Source organism: Cervus canadensis, chromosome 24 (assembly GCF_019320065.1).
Source record: "Cervus canadensis isolate Bull #8, Minnesota chromosome 24, ASM1932006v1, whole genome shotgun sequence".
NCBI lineage: Eukaryota > Metazoa > Chordata > Mammalia > Artiodactyla > Cervidae > Cervus > Cervus canadensis.
Window position 1 is genome coordinate 4,997,188 of NC_057409.1, and position 18,050 is coordinate 5,015,237.

General features: G+C 54.4%; 2 protein-coding genes across 7 annotated transcripts in view; one reads left to right on the top strand and one right to left on the bottom strand.

The window, feature by feature from the left end:
• Window positions 1-3,497: 3,497 nt before the first annotated feature.
• Window positions 3,498-10,776, top strand: LDLRAD2 (low density lipoprotein receptor class A domain containing 2). Its single transcript, XM_043445888.1, has 5 exons — window positions 3,498-3,579; window positions 5,657-6,091; window positions 8,251-8,382; window positions 10,266-10,427; window positions 10,553-10,776. Exons 1-5 carry the CDS (start codon window positions 3,498-3,500, stop codon window positions 10,774-10,776), a joined length of 1,035 nt encoding a protein of 344 aa, XP_043301823.1.
• Window positions 10,777-11,158: 382 nt separating this feature from the next.
• HSPG2 (heparan sulfate proteoglycan 2) overlaps window positions 11,159-18,050 on the bottom strand; it is a 107,956-nt gene continuing 101,064 nt past the window's right edge. For 4 of the 6 annotated variants that reach the window (XM_043445976.1, XM_043445977.1, XM_043445978.1 and 1 more), the window contains 9 exons: window positions 17,236-17,407; window positions 17,020-17,142; window positions 16,875-16,931; window positions 13,632-13,707; window positions 13,479-13,557; window positions 13,282-13,352; window positions 13,053-13,136; window positions 12,568-12,671; window positions 11,159-12,415 (listed from right to left, as the gene is read on the bottom strand). In XM_043445976.1, coding sequence (XP_043301911.1) covers window positions 12,243-12,415; window positions 12,568-12,671; window positions 13,053-13,136; window positions 13,282-13,352; window positions 13,479-13,557; window positions 13,632-13,707; window positions 16,875-16,931; window positions 17,020-17,142; window positions 17,236-17,407 — 939 coding nt within the window. In that variant the 3' untranslated portion in view covers window positions 11,159-12,242. The remainder of the gene's footprint in view (window positions 12,416-12,567; window positions 12,672-13,052; window positions 13,137-13,281; window positions 13,353-13,478; window positions 13,558-13,631; window positions 13,708-16,874; window positions 16,932-17,019; window positions 17,143-17,235; window positions 17,408-18,050) is intronic. The other 2 variants (XM_043445979.1, XM_043445975.1) reach the window with 1 other exon arrangement.

Consider the following 18,050-nt stretch of genomic DNA (forward strand, 5'->3'; position numbering starts at 1 on the left):
CTCTGTGCTCTACAGTAGGGCCTTGTTGGTTATTTAATTTGTATATAGTAGCGTGTATATTTCAATCCCAAACTCCTAACTTATCCCTTCCCTCCCTCTCCTTTAATAGCCACAAGTTTGCTTTCTATGTCTGTGAGAGTATTTCTGCTTTGTAAATAAGTTCATTTGTATCGTCTTTCCACATATAAGCGATATCATATAATATTTGTCTTTTTTTAAAAGAATTATTTATTTATTTGCCTGGGCCATGTCTTAGTTGTGGCATGTGGGATCTAGTACCCTGACCAGGCGTTGAACCTGGGCCCTTTGCATTGGGAGTGCAGAGTCTTAGCCACTGGACCACCTGGGAAGTCCCTAATATTTGTCTTTCTTTGTCTGGGTTACTTCACTTAGTATGATAATCTCTAGGCCCATGCGTGTTGTTGCAAATTATATTATTTCATTCTTTTTTATGGCTGAAGAATAGTCCGTGTGTGCGTGTGTGTGTATGTAGATATCACATATTCTTTTTTCTTTACAGCCTTTTTTATTGGAATATAATTCTTTACAACATTGTGTTAGCTTCTGCTGTACAACAGTGTGGATCAGCCGTAAGTACACACGTGTCCTCTTGCTCTTGAGCCTCCTTCCCACCCTCCCATCCCGCCCCCCAGGTCATCACAGAGCACCGAGCTGAGCTCCCGGCGCTACCTACAGCAGCTTCCCGCTTGTCCATTTTACATGGTAGTGTGTATACGTCAGTGCTGTTCCCGCAGTTCATCCCACCCTCTCCTTCCCCCACCCGGTGTCTACACGTCCATTCTCTGCATCTGCGCCTCTATACTTGTCCTGCAGATGCTTTCATCTGTACCATTTTTCTAGATTCCATATGGATGCATTAACATATAATATTTTTCTCTTTCTGACTTACTTCATGCTGTATAATAGGCTCTAGGTTCATCCACATCACTACAACTGACTCAGTTTCATTCTTTTTGTTTTAAGGCTGGGTAGTTTTCCATGGTATATATATATATATACCACATCTTCTTTATCCATTCATCTGTCGATGGACAGATGGGTTGCTTCCATGTCCAACAAAGTTTAACTTTGAACTTCCATGTTCAAAGTTTAAAAACTGACAAAAACTGTGAACAATATAAAGTCAAAACAATAACATGTTTTTATCAATCAACTGCCTAACATTCTTCTATAATACCCTTTCCCTTACTTTTTTGGGCGGCACATCCTTTTATCCCTTCTATGACAACACTGTATGAGATTTTCCATAACAAGACTAGAAAGATAATTCAGTCTTTCCTTTAGCATGACTGATCAAAATCAGTTTTTTTATTTTTAATTAGTGATGATTTAGACTGTTTTTTCCTCAGCTTTGCAGTTCATTATTATTAGTAAGATTATTCTCTTAAGGATTGTTGTCAAACTTGAGATAACCTCTATCAAATTTCTTACCTATGTGAGCTTTAATATTGGCTTCATACAGTTCAAACCTTATTTCTCCTTCAATCCCCTCACACTGCGAGGCCAGGCACAATCACGACCTCTGATTCTGTACCTTCGTATCACAACACCGGGACAGAGAGCATACAGGGCATGAGGAAGATTCCTGGAAGGCATTCTGGGGCATTCAGAAATAATAAAACGACACCTGGAGGAGCCAGGACCCCTAATTATACCCTCTGCAAACCCAAGCTGCAAACCCACCTCCCTTAGCCAGATTTCAAAAATGCCCATGGCCATCTGAAGAGGGGTGTGATGGAGGAGACTGGGGTGGAAAGAGACAGTGATCTGAATTGATTGTGGTTAAAATAGCTCACTTTTGCAAATTTTATGAAATTATGAAATAATCCCATGCAAGTAATATGTCCTGATGCGCAAGCCTCACGAGTTTCATGACAGATCCACTCCTGCCAAAGGAGTTCCCACGGCCTGGCCTTGGACAACACACACAGCAGGGTACGCAGGTGACATCGAATGTCGGTTCTCGAAAGGAGAGCATTAGCAGTAGGGCCAACAGTTTTAACCTTCCCATAGAGTCCTCAGACTCTGAGGTGCTGTCTCAACGTCTGAGGGGGGCGTCTTGAAACACAGAAGATCTGTTTAAGTAATAACGATGGGAGTCATCATCCAGCCTGACAAGCGTTGGGCACTTTACTGCAGTGACAGACACTGTTCTAAGTCCCCCACTTGTATCAAGTTACTTTTCCTTTATAATACACCTGCAAAGTTAGATCTACCATCATTCCATTTCGCAGATCAGGAAACTGAGACCTGAAAAGTTTCAGTGTTATAGATTAAGGTTCTATGTATGATGCCTTTTGAAAAAAAACTGTCCCACTAATTATAATTTTTGAAAAAAGCCTGAAATGGTCCAAGCCCTTCCTTTTACACATGAAGAAGTAAAACCCAGAAAAAAGGAAGGTCATTTGTTCAATGCCACATATTAGATCTTTTTTCCTGGATTTTTGCTCTATGCCAGGCACTGTGCTATGATCTAGGGCTTCAGAGAACAATAAGACATGGAATTTTAGTTGGGGGGGTGGTCAATGGACAATACATATAACAAGATAGATATAAATAAGCAAAGTAATTCCCTTCATAGCTCAGTCGGTAAAGAATCCGCCTGCAATGCAGGAGACCCGAGTTTGATTCCTGGGTCAGGAAGATCCCCTGGAGAAGGAAGTGGCAGCCCACTCCAGTGTTCTGCCTGGAGAATCCCATGGACAGAGGAGCCTGGTGGGCTACAGTCCATGGGGTTGCCAGAGTCGGACATGACTTAGCGACTCAACCACCACCACCACCAAAGTAATTTCAGTGAGCACTGAGATAAATTCCGAGTGACAAGGAGGGAAAGCACTAGTTTAGACTGAGAAGTGTCGGGGAAATGTGATCTGAGCAGGTGACCGTGAGCTTGAAATCCGAATGACCCAGAGAAGCCAGCCATGGGCCACCGTATGGGGGAGGGGCAGTCTGGGTGCAGGAGCAGAGGGGGCAAAGGCCCTGAGGCAGGAACCCTTTGTAAGAGAGCCGAGTCCTGGGCCAGCGCGCCTTCGCCACCTGCTGCCCCTCTAGGCCCTCGGAGAGGCCCGTTTGGTGTCCTGGGCCTCTCCCTTAAGCTCGGCCCTAAGAGGCCAACTTCTCCAGGAAGGCGGCAGCTCTCTGAGGCTGTGGGACCCCCCTCCCAGAAGCCGTGTGGTCGAACCGGATCTGAGTTTCCTGGTTCCTGTCTGGCAGGGGATGAGCAGGCATCCTCCCCGCCTTCTCTCCCCAGGCTCCTGCCCCAGCCCCAAATCTCCATGGCAACCCTAGACACAACCCTGATCTGAAGAAGAGTCTGGAACCGGGAGTGCAAACATCTCTGGAGAGACCAGAGGAGCTGGTGTACTTGCTTCCTCTTGCTCCCTGAGTCCTGCCAACTCCTCCACCCCAGTCTCCCCAAAGACCCCAAACTGCGGATTCTGCCCGTCTGCCCCACTGCTGGGCACAGGACAGCCGGGATGGAAGTCTGTCCTCCGCAGTTGCCCCAGAGGCTGCTCCTGCTGGGGGCAGCCGCGCTGACTGCATCAGCTCTGCATACAGGTGAGTCCGAGGGGGCTTGGCTGGGCAGGCAGGAGACTCAGGCCCACCACCCTTAGAGCCTGTTTCCCCAGTCAGCATTCACCCTGATGGGCTGGGATCCCTTGGGTTGGGGGACACTGGGAAACTCTCAGTCTGCTCTTGCCTGGCACCCGCAAATCCACCCCAATCCCTGTGGGTGGCTGGAGCTCCAAGTCACCCAGAAGCAAGGGCCTGGGGGCAAGTGGACTGTGGACTTCGGAGTCAGATAACCCTGCATTCACACACTCAGTCTACACTTGACATTATTTTTTTCTTTTTTGGCCTCACCCCCAACCAGGGATCGAACCTGTGGCCCCCTGCATTGGAGGCACAGAGTCTTAACCACTGGATCCCCAAGGGAGTCCTGCCATCACTGTTTCTAAGTCTTCGTTTCCTCAGCAGTAAAGTGGGAAGAACGATAGGGTCTTGCCCCTTAAGGGACTGTTATTATTTTCCATATGTGATCAACCATGCAAGACACACAGACAGCACCCCACACATAGGGGGTGCTTGTTCACTCACTCTCTGAAACTCCCCCTGTCCCACGTCCCTCCAGGGCAGGTTCTGGCTTTAGTTGAGCTGCACAGATATGAGAAGATACTCCTACATCCTGAGCCCTAAAGGAGAATTTCTTCCCCACAGACCCAGATCCTGGCTTGTCCTCAAGCACCACTGGTGCCCCTACCATGCCCCAGAAAAGCCTCCTCCTGTTCTCCCTCTCTCCTTACAAAAACCAGAGATGGTTTGAATACTTGCACATTATCTCATTAATCCTCATAACAACCCAGTACTAATGAGGAAGTTTGGGACTGGAACAGATACCAAACTAAAGGGAGTGTTTAACATAAGGACATTTATTATTTCACTTAAGAAGAGAGGCCTTAGGTGAAACCAGAAATGGTTTTCAGCAGCTCACCTGTGCCAAGGCTCCTCCATAATGCTCATGACCTCATCCTTGCAAGGTGGCTGCTGCAGCTCCGGGCATCACATCCTCAGTCAATGACTTTCAAAAGCAGGAAGAAAAAGAGGTTCCTCATCACACAGCTCTCACTCCCTCTTTTTTTTTTTTTTGGTTAAATTAAGGAGGAAAATCTTTCTCAGGAACTCTCAGCAAGCCTCTCCTTAAATCTCATTGGCCAGAATCAGGTCAGATGCCAATCCCTAAACCTGGCAAATAGAATTAGGATTACAAGACTTGGATTAGGTTAATGACCAGGGGGCTAGCATGTTGCTCCTTGATAGCTGAGGGGAACTGAGTTTCTTTTAGCAAGGAGAAACAGGGAATGGCTGTTGGCTGGGCAGGTGCCCAACTGTGTCTCTCCCATCCTTCCTTAATAAGATAAAACTAACACTTCTGCAATGCTCATTAGGTGCTCCCCGAAGCACTGCACCCATACCCATACATGTCCACAATCCTTTAGTTTCCACTCCAAAATATGGAAAGGTCTGACAACCAATATTTGTTTTTTAACTTACTGGCAACACCTTGACCTGAACTGATAGGAGTCTGTGTGTTGTCTCTATTTGTCCTACTTAGGGTAAATGTTCTGTACAACTGCTCTAGAAAATGTGTTTGATCACAGAGGGATGCGGCAGACTCCATCTGGGACTGTATCGTATTATCTTTCTAAAATCTGGGAAATTCTGAAACCGCATCCGAAGATTTTTTGTTTTAAATGTGGACCATTTTTAAAGTTTTTATTGAATTTGTTACAATATTATTTCTGTTTTATGTTTTTTGGTTTTTTGGCCACCTGGCAGGTGGGATCTTAGCTCTGATTGCAGGGGTGGAACCCGCCCCCACCTCCACTGGAGGGGGAAGTCTTAACCACTTGGCCCCAGGGAAGTCCCTATCCTAGGGTTTCTGAATTAGATAATGAGGACTTGAATTACATCTTGTAGCCCTCACAAATATTCTGAGATGGATCAATCACCTGCCATTTCCCCAACTAGAAAACTGAGGCTCAGAGAGGGTGAGCGACTCGCTCCGGGCCACCCGGCGGGCAGACGGCAGGGGCCAGGCCGGGCACCTCGTCCAGGGCCGTGCTCTCCGTTGCAGCTGACCTGGTGGACCTGTGCGGCCGGACCCGGCAGGCGGACGGGCTGCTGTTGCGTTCGCACTCCGCGTCGCGCCGCTTTTACTTCGTGGCCCCGGACACCGACTGCGGGCTTTGGGTGCGGGCGGCCGCCCCGGGCGACAGGATCCGCCTCCAGTTCCGCTTCTTCCTGGTCTACAGCCTGACCCCGCCGTCCGTGCCGCCCCTGGCGCTCAACGCCTCCGCCCCGCCGCCGGCGGACCCCTGCGCCCCCGGGTCCTACCTGCAGTTGTACGAGGGGCCGCCGGGGACGCCCCGGCCCCTGGGAGCCCCCCTCTGCGGCCTGACCATCCCGGCCCCGGTGACGACCTCCGGGGACCTCCTGGGCCTGCGCCTGGTCACCAGGGGCCGCCAGCCCCGCGTGGACTTCGTGGGCGAAGTCACCTCTTTCCGGCTGGGTGGGTTGGGGGCAGTCGGCCCGGACCCGGAGGGGCCCGGGCCAGCGGGAGAGAAGCCGGTGGGGCGGTTCAGACCCAGAGCCAACCGCGGGGACTTGACTTCGCGCACCTCACACTCCAGCATCCACTCCCTCATACACACGGCGCAAGCACATACCTCACACCTCGTACACACGGCTCCACAGACCCGGCACACACAGACTGCCAATGCACGGCCCACCTGGCTCACATTCGGCACACTCCCTCGCACACACACTTCGCATCATGCACACCTCATGCACAGTACCACTTTGCACACTTCCAGGCAACTCACGCCCACCTATGTCCACACACCGGCTCCTCTGTCCCGAGTCCGCCTCTCAGACGATTGCAGAGGGGCGGAGAGCGAGGACTCCTGGTGATGGTAAGTGAGGGAAGCCTACTTGGGCAAGGAAAGGGAACTGATGGTGGTGTTAACAATAATTCCTTGTTGTCTCCTGCCCTTGGCAAGCCTCTGTTCTCACAGCAGCTCTGCTGGGTCATACCCTCGTACTGATGGATGGGAAACAGGCTCAGGGAGGTTAGGCAAAGTGCTGCAGGCCCCCCAGATCACAGGCTGAGCAGCGGGGCTATAACTGCTAGAGCTGGTCCTCTGCTCACATTGAATCGAGGCTTTAGTCCCTGCAGGTCTGACACCTACACATCTTGTGCGTATGAGAGCATTCACTTTCATTTTCACATGTAAGAAACCCAATTCGAGCTGGCTTAAGCCAAAGGAGAATTTGGGGGGCTCCTATAACTGGGATACTAAGGTGTTGGTTCAGGTATAGATGGATCCAAGAGCTCAAATGATGCCTCCTAGGCTCTCTCTCTTTATTCTTTCCCTTTGCATTGCTTTGGGTCTGTTTGGCTTTCATCTCAGGCAACTCTAGCTCCCTCTTTCTACTTGGCAGCAAGGTGATCCTGCAGCTCCAAGAACGCAATCTCTCTTATAATTCTCACCTCAATGAAAAAAAAGAGTGAGGACTTTTTCTCTATTGGCCACACCATCGTGTGGCTGGCAGGATCTCAGTTCCCGAAGAGGGACTGAACCCGAGCCCCCTACAGTGAAAATGCCAAGTCCTACTCACTGGACTGCCAGGGAACTGCAGGGATCTTAAGGTTCTAGCAAAAGTCCTCAGGGTCAAATATGATTAGTCACATGGGCCATGTGTCCATTCCCAGAACCAGGAATGGAATGCTCTGATTCCCATGCTCAGCTCTGAGCCATGGTATTGGTCAGTCCTGCCTGACTCAGCTTTTTTCCGCAGAATGGGGTGCTGTGTAAGCCAACCTGTCTGCCGCACCTGGGCACCAAGTCATCCCCTTTTCTCATCTGTGTGTGTGTTCATTCATTTAACAAGTATTGAGTAGCTGCCAAGTACCAGGTGCTGTTCTAGGTGCCAGGGATTCACTCAGCAATGAGTGAAAGAGAAAGTCCCGGCCTCATTTGAGCTGACGTTCTAGTGGGCGAGACAGACCACAAAGAATCAAGCAAATCTGTGTTCTGCAGAAGTGGTAAGTGCTGCAGGGGAACCGGAATCAGGATAAAGGGGTGGGGGGTGGGGAGGGGTGGTGTGCTGTTCTTGTGTGGGGGTGAGGGCAGGCCTTCGGGCAAGATGACATTTGAGTGGAGACCTGAGAGGAACAAGCCATAGAGTTGCAGGTGGGCTGATGGCAAGTACAGTGCTGAGGGTGGCGAGGTGCTTGGAGTGTTCAGGTCGCCAGGCATACACATGTGCACGTACACACTCACATGCTCACGTGAGCATGGGGCGGAATTCCTCCCCTGCCACTTAGATACAAGCTATGAGGCCTTGGTCTAGTGACCTAACCTCCCTGTGCCTCAGTCTTCTCATCTCTAAAATGGGGTTGATAACAGTAGTGAAGCCACAGGGTTGCTGTGAAAACTCAATGAGCCGGGATGCAAACCGCACCGGGTCTGGCATAGGAGCTCCGTAAATCTTAGCCACCATCACCCTCATCATCTTTATGATCACACCCCTGTCTCATCCATACTCTTATCTGCACGTGCCTGGAAACAGCCTCTCCTGCTCACACCTCCTACCTTCCCTCCCCGCCGGGCCACGCCTGCCCCGGTGCCCGGGGTCCTCATTGCACGCCTCCCCTCTTGGCTGCAGGATCCTGTGGTGCCTACTTCCCGTGTCGGAATGGCAGGTGCATCCCCCTGAGCCTGGTGTGCGATCGCTGGGGCATGGACAACTGTGGCGACGGCAGTGACCAGGCTTCCTGGCCACCAGCCAACTGTGGAGGTCAGTGGGGGGGGTGTGGCCTGGGCCCCGCCAACAGCTGGGATGGAAGCTGGAGGCAGGGCTGTGGCGGGAGAGGAAAAGGGGAAGCAGCGGGGACTCTGTCCAGACCAGGCTGAGGACCTGTAGCCTGAGGACCAGAGGGCGTTAGAGCTCGAAGATGCCGGAGGTGATAGGGTCCAGCTGCTTCCGACTGGTGTTTCAGTGGTGGTGAGGGTGCGTGCTAAGTCATTTCCAAGAAGAACTGACTCATTGGAAAAGACCCTGATGCTGGAAAAGATTGAAGGTGGTAGGAGAAGGGGGCGACAGAGGATGAGATGGTTGGATAGCATCACCGACTCAATGGACATGAGTTTGAGTAAGCTCCGGGAGTTGGTGATGGACAGGGAGGCTTGGCGTGCTGTAGTTCATGGGGTTGCAAAGAGTCGGACACAACTGATTTACTGAACTGAACTGAACTGAAGACATTTCCATCAAGTCTGACTCTTTGCGACCCCATGGACTATATTCTATCAGGCTCCTCCATCCATGGGATTCTCCAGGCAAGAATACTGGAGTGGGCTGCTATGCCCTCCTCCAGGGGACCTTCTAGACCCAGGGATTGAACCTGCATCTCTTATATCTCCTGCATTGGCAGGCAGGTTTTTTTTTTGTTTTTTTTTTTACCACTAGTACTACCTGGATCAGGGTTCAAACCCATGTCTCTTACAGTGGCAGATGGATTCTTTACCACTGAGACACCAGGGAAGCCCTCCATAATGACATTTCTGTCTATTTTTCTCACTGTCATTTCCCTTAGTCCCCAGAGCAATGCCTGGGGTATAGTAGATGATCAAAAAATACTTGTTGAATAAGTGGAAGAATGAACCTCCCTGTCCCTTCATTTGTTTACCTGTAAACTGACGATGACAAATCTAGCCTTTTAGATCTGTCATGAACTTTAAGTGAAATCCTGTGGGTGAAGAGCCCAGCGCAGAGCACATGTTGGGTGCACTGACAATGCTCAATACAGGTACTTCCTTCTTGAGAAGTAGCTCCATTCATCCACTGCAGCCCCTGGAGCTAGACTGTGAGTTCAAGTCCACCCCTGCCACTTCTAGCCATGTGACCTGGGCAAGTGACTTAACCTCTCTCTGTGCCTCAGTTCAGTTCAGTTCAGTTGCTCAGTCCAACTCTTTGCAACCCCATGGACTGCAGCATGCCAGGCTTCCCCGTCCATCACCAACTCCTGGAGCTTACTCAAACTCATGTGCATTGAGTCGATGATGCCATCCAACCATCTCATCCTCTGTCGTCCCCTTCTCCTCCTGCCTTCAATCTTTCCCAGCATCAGGGTCTTTTCCAATGACTCAGTTCTTCACATCAGGTAGCCAAAGTCCTGGAGTCTCAGCTTCAGCATCAGTCCTTCCAATGAATATTCAGGACTGATTTCCTTGAGGATGGACTGGTTTGATTTCCTTGCAGTCCAAGGGACTCTCAAGAGTCTTCTCCAACACCACAGTTGAAAAGCATCAATTCTTTGGCGCTCAGCTTTCTTTATAGTCCAACTCTCACATCCGTACATGACTACTGGAAAAGCCGTAGCTTTGACTAGGTGGACCTTTGTGACAAAGTGTTGTCTCTGCTTTTTAATATGCTGTCTAGGTTGGTCATAACTTTTCTTCCAAGGAGCAAGTGTCTTTTAATTTCATGGCTGCAGTCACCATCTGCAGTGATTTTGGAGCCCCCCAAAATAAAATCTGTCACTGTTCCCACTGTTTCCCCATCCATTCCTTATCTGTAAAATAAAAATACTAATACTTGCTAAGAGGTTTTAGGAGGATTAAATGAGACATAATCATTTAATCATCAAATCTCAGTGAGTTAGTGGTTATTTCCCCCTGCAGGTCCCTCTCCAGTGCCCAGCCTGGTGGGGAATCTGGATGATGGTAACTCCCAGACCCTGACTCCTTACCCAGCTCTTCAATCGTCAGGACCCCTGGGGACGGCAGCTGAGATGAGCCTGCCAGCACCCTGGGACCCTGCCCAACAGGGTGTAGCTCTGGAAGGTAGGTGGCTCTTGGTTACCACCCACTGTCGCTCCACCCACCAAGATCATACTTGTCCCACTCCAGGGGTGGGCAGGGGGCAGCAGGCCCAGGCCGAGGCCTGAGTGGACACTCTCTTTCTGCAGGGCCCTGGCTGCAAGGGGTGGCGCTGGCCTCCTCACTGTCCCTGGCCTCTGCTGCCCTCCTCCTGGGCCTCCTCTGGTGCTGTTGCTTCTCCGGCCAGCTGGCCTCCCGGGCCCGGGCCCGTGGCCTCTGCTGCACTGTCTGTTACAGGTGTCCTGGCCAAGTGGCCCCTGGGGGGCTGCGGCTGAGTGAGCCAGCCTTCCAGCATCAGGGGGTGCACTCCTAGAGAGGCTTCGGGCATCGGAGGGAAGAGAGTGTTCTCTGGGGTCAGATGGCCCCTGGGTTCTGCCCCCCACCCCGCCACAGGGCTGTTTACCTTTGGGCCCATCACATAATCCTCCGAAATTCAGTCTGCCCCTCTGGAAAATGGGATGATGCCTGCCTCAGAGGGTCACAGTGAAGGCCACTGGGACAGCTGACCCTGCAGCTTGTTTTGGCGGCTGGCACCCTGCTGGGTCCGTGGAGGGCAGGGAGCAGGGGCCTCACACGCCTGACGCTGTCTCACTTCACCCCTGGAACTTGCTGGTCCATCCTGCTTGGCCCCATCCTGACCCACCCTCAGGGACCACGAGTCCCGCTTGAATCAAAGACATAGGAGACGACAGCCCTGGCGGGGATAGCACCGTTTATTAAGAAAGATCAAGACAAAGACCACAGGAGGGTCCCTTCTAGGACACAGAGGCCAGGCGTCCCGGCCCCACATCTGGGGGGACTGCTGGCGGGGCGGGCCCTCGGGTGCCCACAGATGGGGCAGGACGGTCACGTCCTCTCCCTGTCCCTCCCAGTCGTGCGTCCCAGCTCCCCCACCCAAGGCACTTACTCTTTCTGACCACCAAGGCTTCCTCCCCCCACGTCCCCTGGGCCTTCACTTCCAGATCCGTGGGGGGGGACGCGGCCTGGCACGGGCAGGGAGCCCCTCTCAGTGCTGGGCTCTGCCTCTAGCAGCTCCTGGTACGAGTTGGGTGGTTTCCCTTGCAGCCCCTTGAGGGCTGGGGGCCCTGGGCTAGGTGTGGGGTTAGTGGGGAGGGGGGGCGATGCAGGCCAGGAGGGCTTGGTGGGAGGGGGAGGCTGCCAGGGGCCAGGGGCCCGGCTGGTCTGGTGGGGGTGGATCGGGGCTAGGACGTGGGCTGGGGGGAGGGTGGGGGTGCCCGCCCAGGGGTGAGCTGCCTTTTGCTCCACAGTTGGCACTAGAGAGCCTGCCCAACCCAGAGGAGGGTGGCCAAGGCCAATTGATGCCCTCCACTCCAGTAGCTGGTGAGGCTCCAAGGTGGCTGGCAAGGTGCCGGGCTGGAAGCCGAGGCTGGCTCCGCAGAAATGACGGCCGCTGCCCTGGGGCTGAACGAAGGGGCGGCCCAGCGCTGCCTTGGTGGGGCGGCTCCGTTGGTGGGGGCGGTTCTGACCCCACTGAGCCACCGCGCCTAACCCCGAGTCCTGGTGGCCCCCCGAGGCACCGGCTCTGGTGCAATCTGCTGTGCCCGCGGCCTGTGGCTCTGCCCAGGTGTGTTTGTGGGTGGGGGCGGGGGGTGACGTGCCCACCCTCCAGTCCAGCCCAGGGCAGTAGCAGCAAAGCGTGGCATCGCCTCAGTTTCTTACAAAATATTCATCATCATCATAATAATAATATTAATAATAATATAGTTGCCGTTGCGGGGCTGGGGCGCGGCCCGGGAGTCCGTGCAGGGCGGGCCGCGCCTACGAGGGGCAGGGGCGTGTGTTGGCCCCCGCCTGGGCACGGTGCTGCAGGTCCACTGGTTGTGCGGGGGGGCCGCCGGGCCGGGCGGAGTGCAGCACCAGGTTCTTGATGCAGCCCGTGACGCCCGAAGAGAACCTACCCCCGGTCAGCACGGCCACGTCGGGGGCTCCGCCTGCGGGGGGAGAGGGCGGACCCATCAGCTCGGGGAGCCCCGGGAGGGGGAGCTCCAGCTCTGCGGGGGGGTGCAGGGGCCCCCAGTCCCTCCCTCGCCCCCCTGGAGGAGCAAGGCCCCAGCCTGCCCCGAGGCCCGCCTTCAAGACTTACCAATGTAGATGCTGCCCTTGGTGTTGACCGCCACATTCGGGCCTGGGGACTGGCCGCTCACCAGCTCCTCTCCGTCCACCTGGATGGAGCCTTTCTGGCCCTCTCTGCATCGAAACGGGGGTCAGGCCCTCACCCCTGATTCCCCATCCTCCCCAGCCCTGTGAGGGTCCCCTCCCTTAATGACAGAGGTCCGCCCCCTGCTCCCCGAGTTCTTTCCTGCCCCCCCCACGCTGGGTGAGAGATCTGGCCCCACACACACAGCTTCCGAGCACCCCACCCGGGTTTCCCCCATCCCTTGGGGTGATCGTGCGCCCATCCCTGCCCCCCAGGAGTCTTGTCCCATCCTGGAAGTCTGTGCTCTGGGTGGTGATCTCCCCGCTGACCCCGCCCTCAAGTTCTGTCTCCCCAGAGCTCAATGCCTGCCCCCGACATGGGATGGGGGAACTCTGGCCCCTTGCTCCGGTGCCTGGGGGGGGCTCCCTTACCGCAGCGCTGTCACGCGATGCCACTCGCCATCGTTAATGGGGTCTTCAGAGACCAGGCGGGCCTCCCCGCTGCCCAGCTGGTAGCTGCAGGCACATGGGCCCAAGAGGGTGTGAGCGGGGGGTAGGACTGGGGGTGGGTAGTGGGGGGTGTGGCTGAGGAGGGGACCCGAGGGAAAGCTGCTGAAGGATAAGGGGGGTGAGGGAAGGGACAGGAGGGGCCAGGACCCACCTGAAGACGAGGTGCCCGTCCTGAAGCCCAAGGCTGATGAAGTCCTTGCCTCGGCCAGACTGTCCCGCCTCCTGCCAGGGAAACACAGCATCTCTGCGGCCCCAGCGGTGGTGACCGCCTCCTTTCTCTCCCCCACTTCCCCGGCCACAGAGAGGCTGGGGAGTCTGAGATCCCCGGGCCAGACGCCCCACACTCACCTCGCCCTGCCAGACCAGGAGGCCGCTGGCCGTGCTGGTCCGAACCTCCAGCTCGATGGTCTCAGGCACCTCGGGGAGGCTGCGGTGGGGAAACAGGGTGAGGGGCAGAAGTCCCACCCCGGGGCCCACAGACCCTCCCAACACTGGTCTCACCTCCTGGAGAAGACGCGGCCCGGGAGAGCAAGGAAGCCGTTGTCATAGAAGTAGGCTCCGTACTGCCCGGGGGCATCTGTGGAGGGGCAGTGGGAGTGATGCTGGGAGCCCCGTCCACCCCATGGAGCATCCATCCCGCACAGGTACCCCTGACCTCCATCTCCACCCCGGCCTGTACTGCTCCTAAGGGGCTCTGAACCTGTGGTCCCTGAGGACCCGCGGTGGGGGGGCGGGTGCCGTGGGCAGAATTCAGAGGCCTCTGAACTTGGCGGGAAAACTACAGTTCTGGTCTTGCTCACTTCTTCCTGAAGGTAGCCGCTCCTTCAATTAGGCAGGTAGGAGCCACTCTGAAGGTGACTTGGTCCCCAGTGGGAGATTTCCATACCCCTTGTGGTAGTTACAAGTACTTAAAAACATTGTTCATGCTTATTGCAACTTTGGTAGCTGTTGGGACTAACAACCCTAAATCTTGTATTTAATGGTTAATAAGAGAGTTCGACTGTGAAGAAAGCTGAGCACTGAAAAATTGATGCTTTTGAACTGTGGTGTTGGAGAAGACTCTTGAGAGTCCCTTGGACTGCAAGGAGATCCAACCAGTCCATCCTAAAGGAAATCAGTCCTGGGTGTTCATTGGAAAGACTGATGCCGAAGCTGAAACTCCAATACTTTGGCCACCTCATGCGAAGAGTTGACTCATTGGAAAAGACCCTGATACTGGGAGGGATTGGGGGTAGGAGGAGAAGGGGACGACAGAGGATGAGATGGTTGGATGGCATCACCGACTCGATGGACTTGAGTTTGGGTAAACTCCGGGAGTTGGTGATAGACAGGGAGGCCTGGTGTGCTGCAGTCCATGGGGTCGCAAAGAGTCGGACACGACCGAGCGACTGAACTGAACTGAACTGAAAGAAGCAAAAAATTTTAAACGTTTTGATAAAAGTGAAAGGGTGAGTCACTCAGTCATATCCAACTCTTTGCAATTCCATGGACTGTAGCCCTCCAGGCTCCTCTGTCCATGGTATTCTCCAGGCAAGGATCTGGAGTGGGTTGCCAGGCCCTTCTCCAGGGGATCTTCCTGACCCAGGGACCGAACCCAGGTCTTCTGCACTGTGGGTGGATTCTTTACCCTCTGAGCCACCAGGGAAGCCCTTTGATAACCTTGTTTCAGGATAATTGGTTTCCTTTGAAATCCTATGTGCTTCATTCATTCTTTGTAGTCAACAGGGTCAGGTAGGGTGATCACCCATCCCTATTTGCCGGTTCCTGTTCTGGTTCTTTTTCTGACTGTGATGGGTCTTCCTTGTGGCCCTCAGGCTCTAGAGAGCACAGGCTCAGTGGTTGCAGCGTGTGGGCTTAGCTGCTCCAAAACATGTGGGATCCCAGTTCCCCGACCAGGATTCGAACCCGCGTTCCCTGAATTGCAAGGAGGATTCTTAACCACTGGACTGCCAGGGAAGTCCCCTGTCCCGGTTTAGCTCTGCAAGTCCCTCATTCCCAGGAGCCTCTCAGTTCTGAGCAGACTGGGACAGCTGGTCACCCACGTCAGTAGCACATAAACGGTTCTGAACCCTTGAGTTCCCTCCATCTTACAGACGGGAAGGCAGGCTCAGGGGTGAGGGACTTGCCCAGAAGTGGGAAGCCTGGATGGCAGCCCAGACCTTAGGAACGCATCACCCAGACTGTGTGTGTGGCTGTAACATTCCCAACCCTACCTGCTCAACGCCATTCCGTACCAGCGCCGGCCCCTGGGGCCTGGCAGCTACCAGGGTAGGGGACAGGTCGCAGGCCTCCACCAGCTGGTTAAGTGAGCAGCTGACAGTTTCCGAGCACCTACTATGTGCCAGTTACGGGGCAGGAGGTTTCACATCATCCAGCTACAAACGTCATTTTTAACTGGATCCTTGTCATAACCCTGTGTCTTTGCTACAATTCACAAAAGCTAATAGTCTGCATTTTCTCGTACTCTTGAGAGTATCTTGGACAGCAAAGAGATGAATCTAATCAATCCTAAAGGAAATCAACCCTGAATATTCATTGGAGGGACTGATGAAGCTGAAGCTCCAATACTTGGGCCACCTGATGCGAAGAGCTGACTCGTTGGAAAAGACCCTGATGCTGGGAAAGATTGAGGGTAGTAGGAGAAGCGGGCAGCAGAGGATGAGATGGTTGGATGGCATCACCGACTCAACGGACGTGAGTTTGAGCAAGTTCTGGGAGGTGGTGAGGAGCAGGGAAGCGCGGCATGCTGCAGTCCATGGGGTCACAAGGAGTCGGACAAGACTTAGGGACTCAACAACAACAATGTTCTGTGTCCACTGTGGACCAGGCATTGTTTGAAGCGTTTTAAATACAGTAAAGGATCTTATTCTCACACGAAATTTTTTCCAAAGCTTTGTGGAAGGATGTTACTTCTTTCTATTTAATACATGAGGAAACGGAGGTCCAGAGAGGTTAAGTGACTCAGCCAAGTCACACAGGCAGGAAGGGGCAGAGCTGGGATTTGAATTCAGACCTTTACGCACTAGACCACTACCTCTCCTGTTGTGTTAGTGATAAATAAGATACGTATCTAGAAATCAGGGAGCACAAGCCCTGTAAATGATGTTCAACAAATAAATTTTTAAATTGGAGTGTTACTGCTTTACAGTGTTATGTTAGTTTCTGCTGTAGAATGCAGTGAATCAGCCACATGTACACTTATACCCCTTCCCTTTTGGACCGCCCCTCTCCCCCGTCCCCCCATCCCCCCACCCCCAATCCCCCCCATCCCCCCCATCTAGGTCTTCACAGAGCACTGGGCTGAGCTCCCTGCGCTATACAGCAGGCTCCTACCAGCTATTTATGTTACACGTGGTCGTAAAGTCATTATCACTGCCTTTAAACAAATTGTGGAATCCTTGGGAACGAGCGTCCTGCCTTATGTATATTTACTGTTCCCGGGGCAAGGATGGGCACACAGACACTTTTGTTGCTTGAATGCATGAATACAGAGCAGAGAACGGAAGTGGGAGTGCCGCGCGGTCACCCAGCCTGTAAGCCCCGGGCGGGACCCGGCTCTAGGCGGCTCATCTCTCCTTATCCTGTCTCTGCGCCCAGGGAGCCTCTCCCCCGGACTGGTTTTATTTAGAGGCCAGGATGGAGTGGTGAGGGGGGTGGGGGTCACTGGAAGAGGGGCTGAGGGACCCAGAGTCTGGGAAGGACAAGTCGGCTCAGCTCCTCTGGCTGCTCACGGCCAGTACATACCGTTGCCCCCGCTGCCTTCAAGATGCCAGTCGGGCTCCACCATGCCGTGTCCAGAGCCTGTGGGGAGGGGCAGGCTCCAGTTGGCGGGCTGTGTCCAGCTCCTGGAGCCCCAAGGGGGAAGGCGGAGAGAAGTCGGGGCGCTTACTGTGCTGGCAGCGTGGGCCCGAGAAGCCGGGGGGACAGAGGCAGAGGGTGCCCTGGCAGGTGCCCCCGTGTAGACAGGGCTCACGGAGCCGGCAAGGGTTCTCCTCGTGCTCGCAGAGGTCTCCTGCGGGTCGGGGCAGAGGTGAGCGGCCAGGGGCCGGAGCGGCCGCTGCCCACGCCGCACCCCCGCCCAGCACCAGCCCGGGGGCTCCCCCACCTTTGAAGCCGTCTCGACACAGACACTGGAACTCGTATTCGCCCGCGGGCATGCATGTGGCGCCGTGGCGACAGGGCTGGCGCTCACACGGCGAGCCGTCATAGCACTGCCCGACGCCCCGGCTGCCCAGGAAGCTGTAGGTGAGGTCCAGCCGCTTTCCGTTCACTGACACCTGTGGGGACAGGGACACGGAGGGGCCTGGAGAGCGCAGCGGGCAGCGGCGGGCAGAGGCGGGCAGCGGCACGGGTGCCCCAGCAGACGGAGGGGAGCGGGGCCCAGGCTCGGGCTTGAGCAGGGAGGTGGGAGACTAGGGTGGGGAGCGTGAGGCAGCCGCGCAGTCACGTCTGACTCTTTGTGACCCCCTGGACTATACAGTCCATGGAATTCTCCATGCCAGAATACTGGAGTGGGTAGCCTCTCCCTTCTCCAGGGGATCTTCCCAACCCAGGGATGGAACCCAGGGTCTCCCGCATTGCAGGCGGATTCTTTACCAGCTGAGCCACAAGGGAAGCCCAAGAATACTGGAGTGGGTTGCCATTTCCTTCTCCAGGGGATCTTCCCAACCCAGGGATGGAACCCAGGGTCTCCCGCATTGCAGGCGGATTCTTTACCAGCTGAGCCACAAGGGAAGCCCAAGAATACTGGAGTGGGTAGCCTATCCCTTCTCCAGGGGATCTTCCCAACCCAGGGATCGAACCCAGGTCTCCTGCATTGTGGGCAGATTCTTTACCAGCTGAACCACCAAGGAAGGAGGAACACCTTCCTCCTTCAGGGCCCCGGAACACCCATCACAGTGGTCCCGCCTCGGGACGAGC

Excerpts from the sequence above, each read along its gene's own strand:
- LDLRAD2 (XM_043445888.1), top strand. The coding sequence starts at position 3,498 with ATGGAAGTCTGTCCTCCGCAGTTGCCCCAGAGGCTGCTCCTGCTGGGG. Across the intron at positions 8,383-10,265 it reads GCCACCAGCCAACTGTGGAG|GTCCCTCTCCAGTGCCCAGC; the intron begins GTCAGTGGGGGG and ends TTCCCCCTGCAG. Across the intron at positions 10,428-10,552 it reads ACAGGGTGTAGCTCTGGAAG|GGCCCTGGCTGCAAGGGGTG; the intron begins GTAGGTGGCTCT and ends CTCTTTCTGCAG.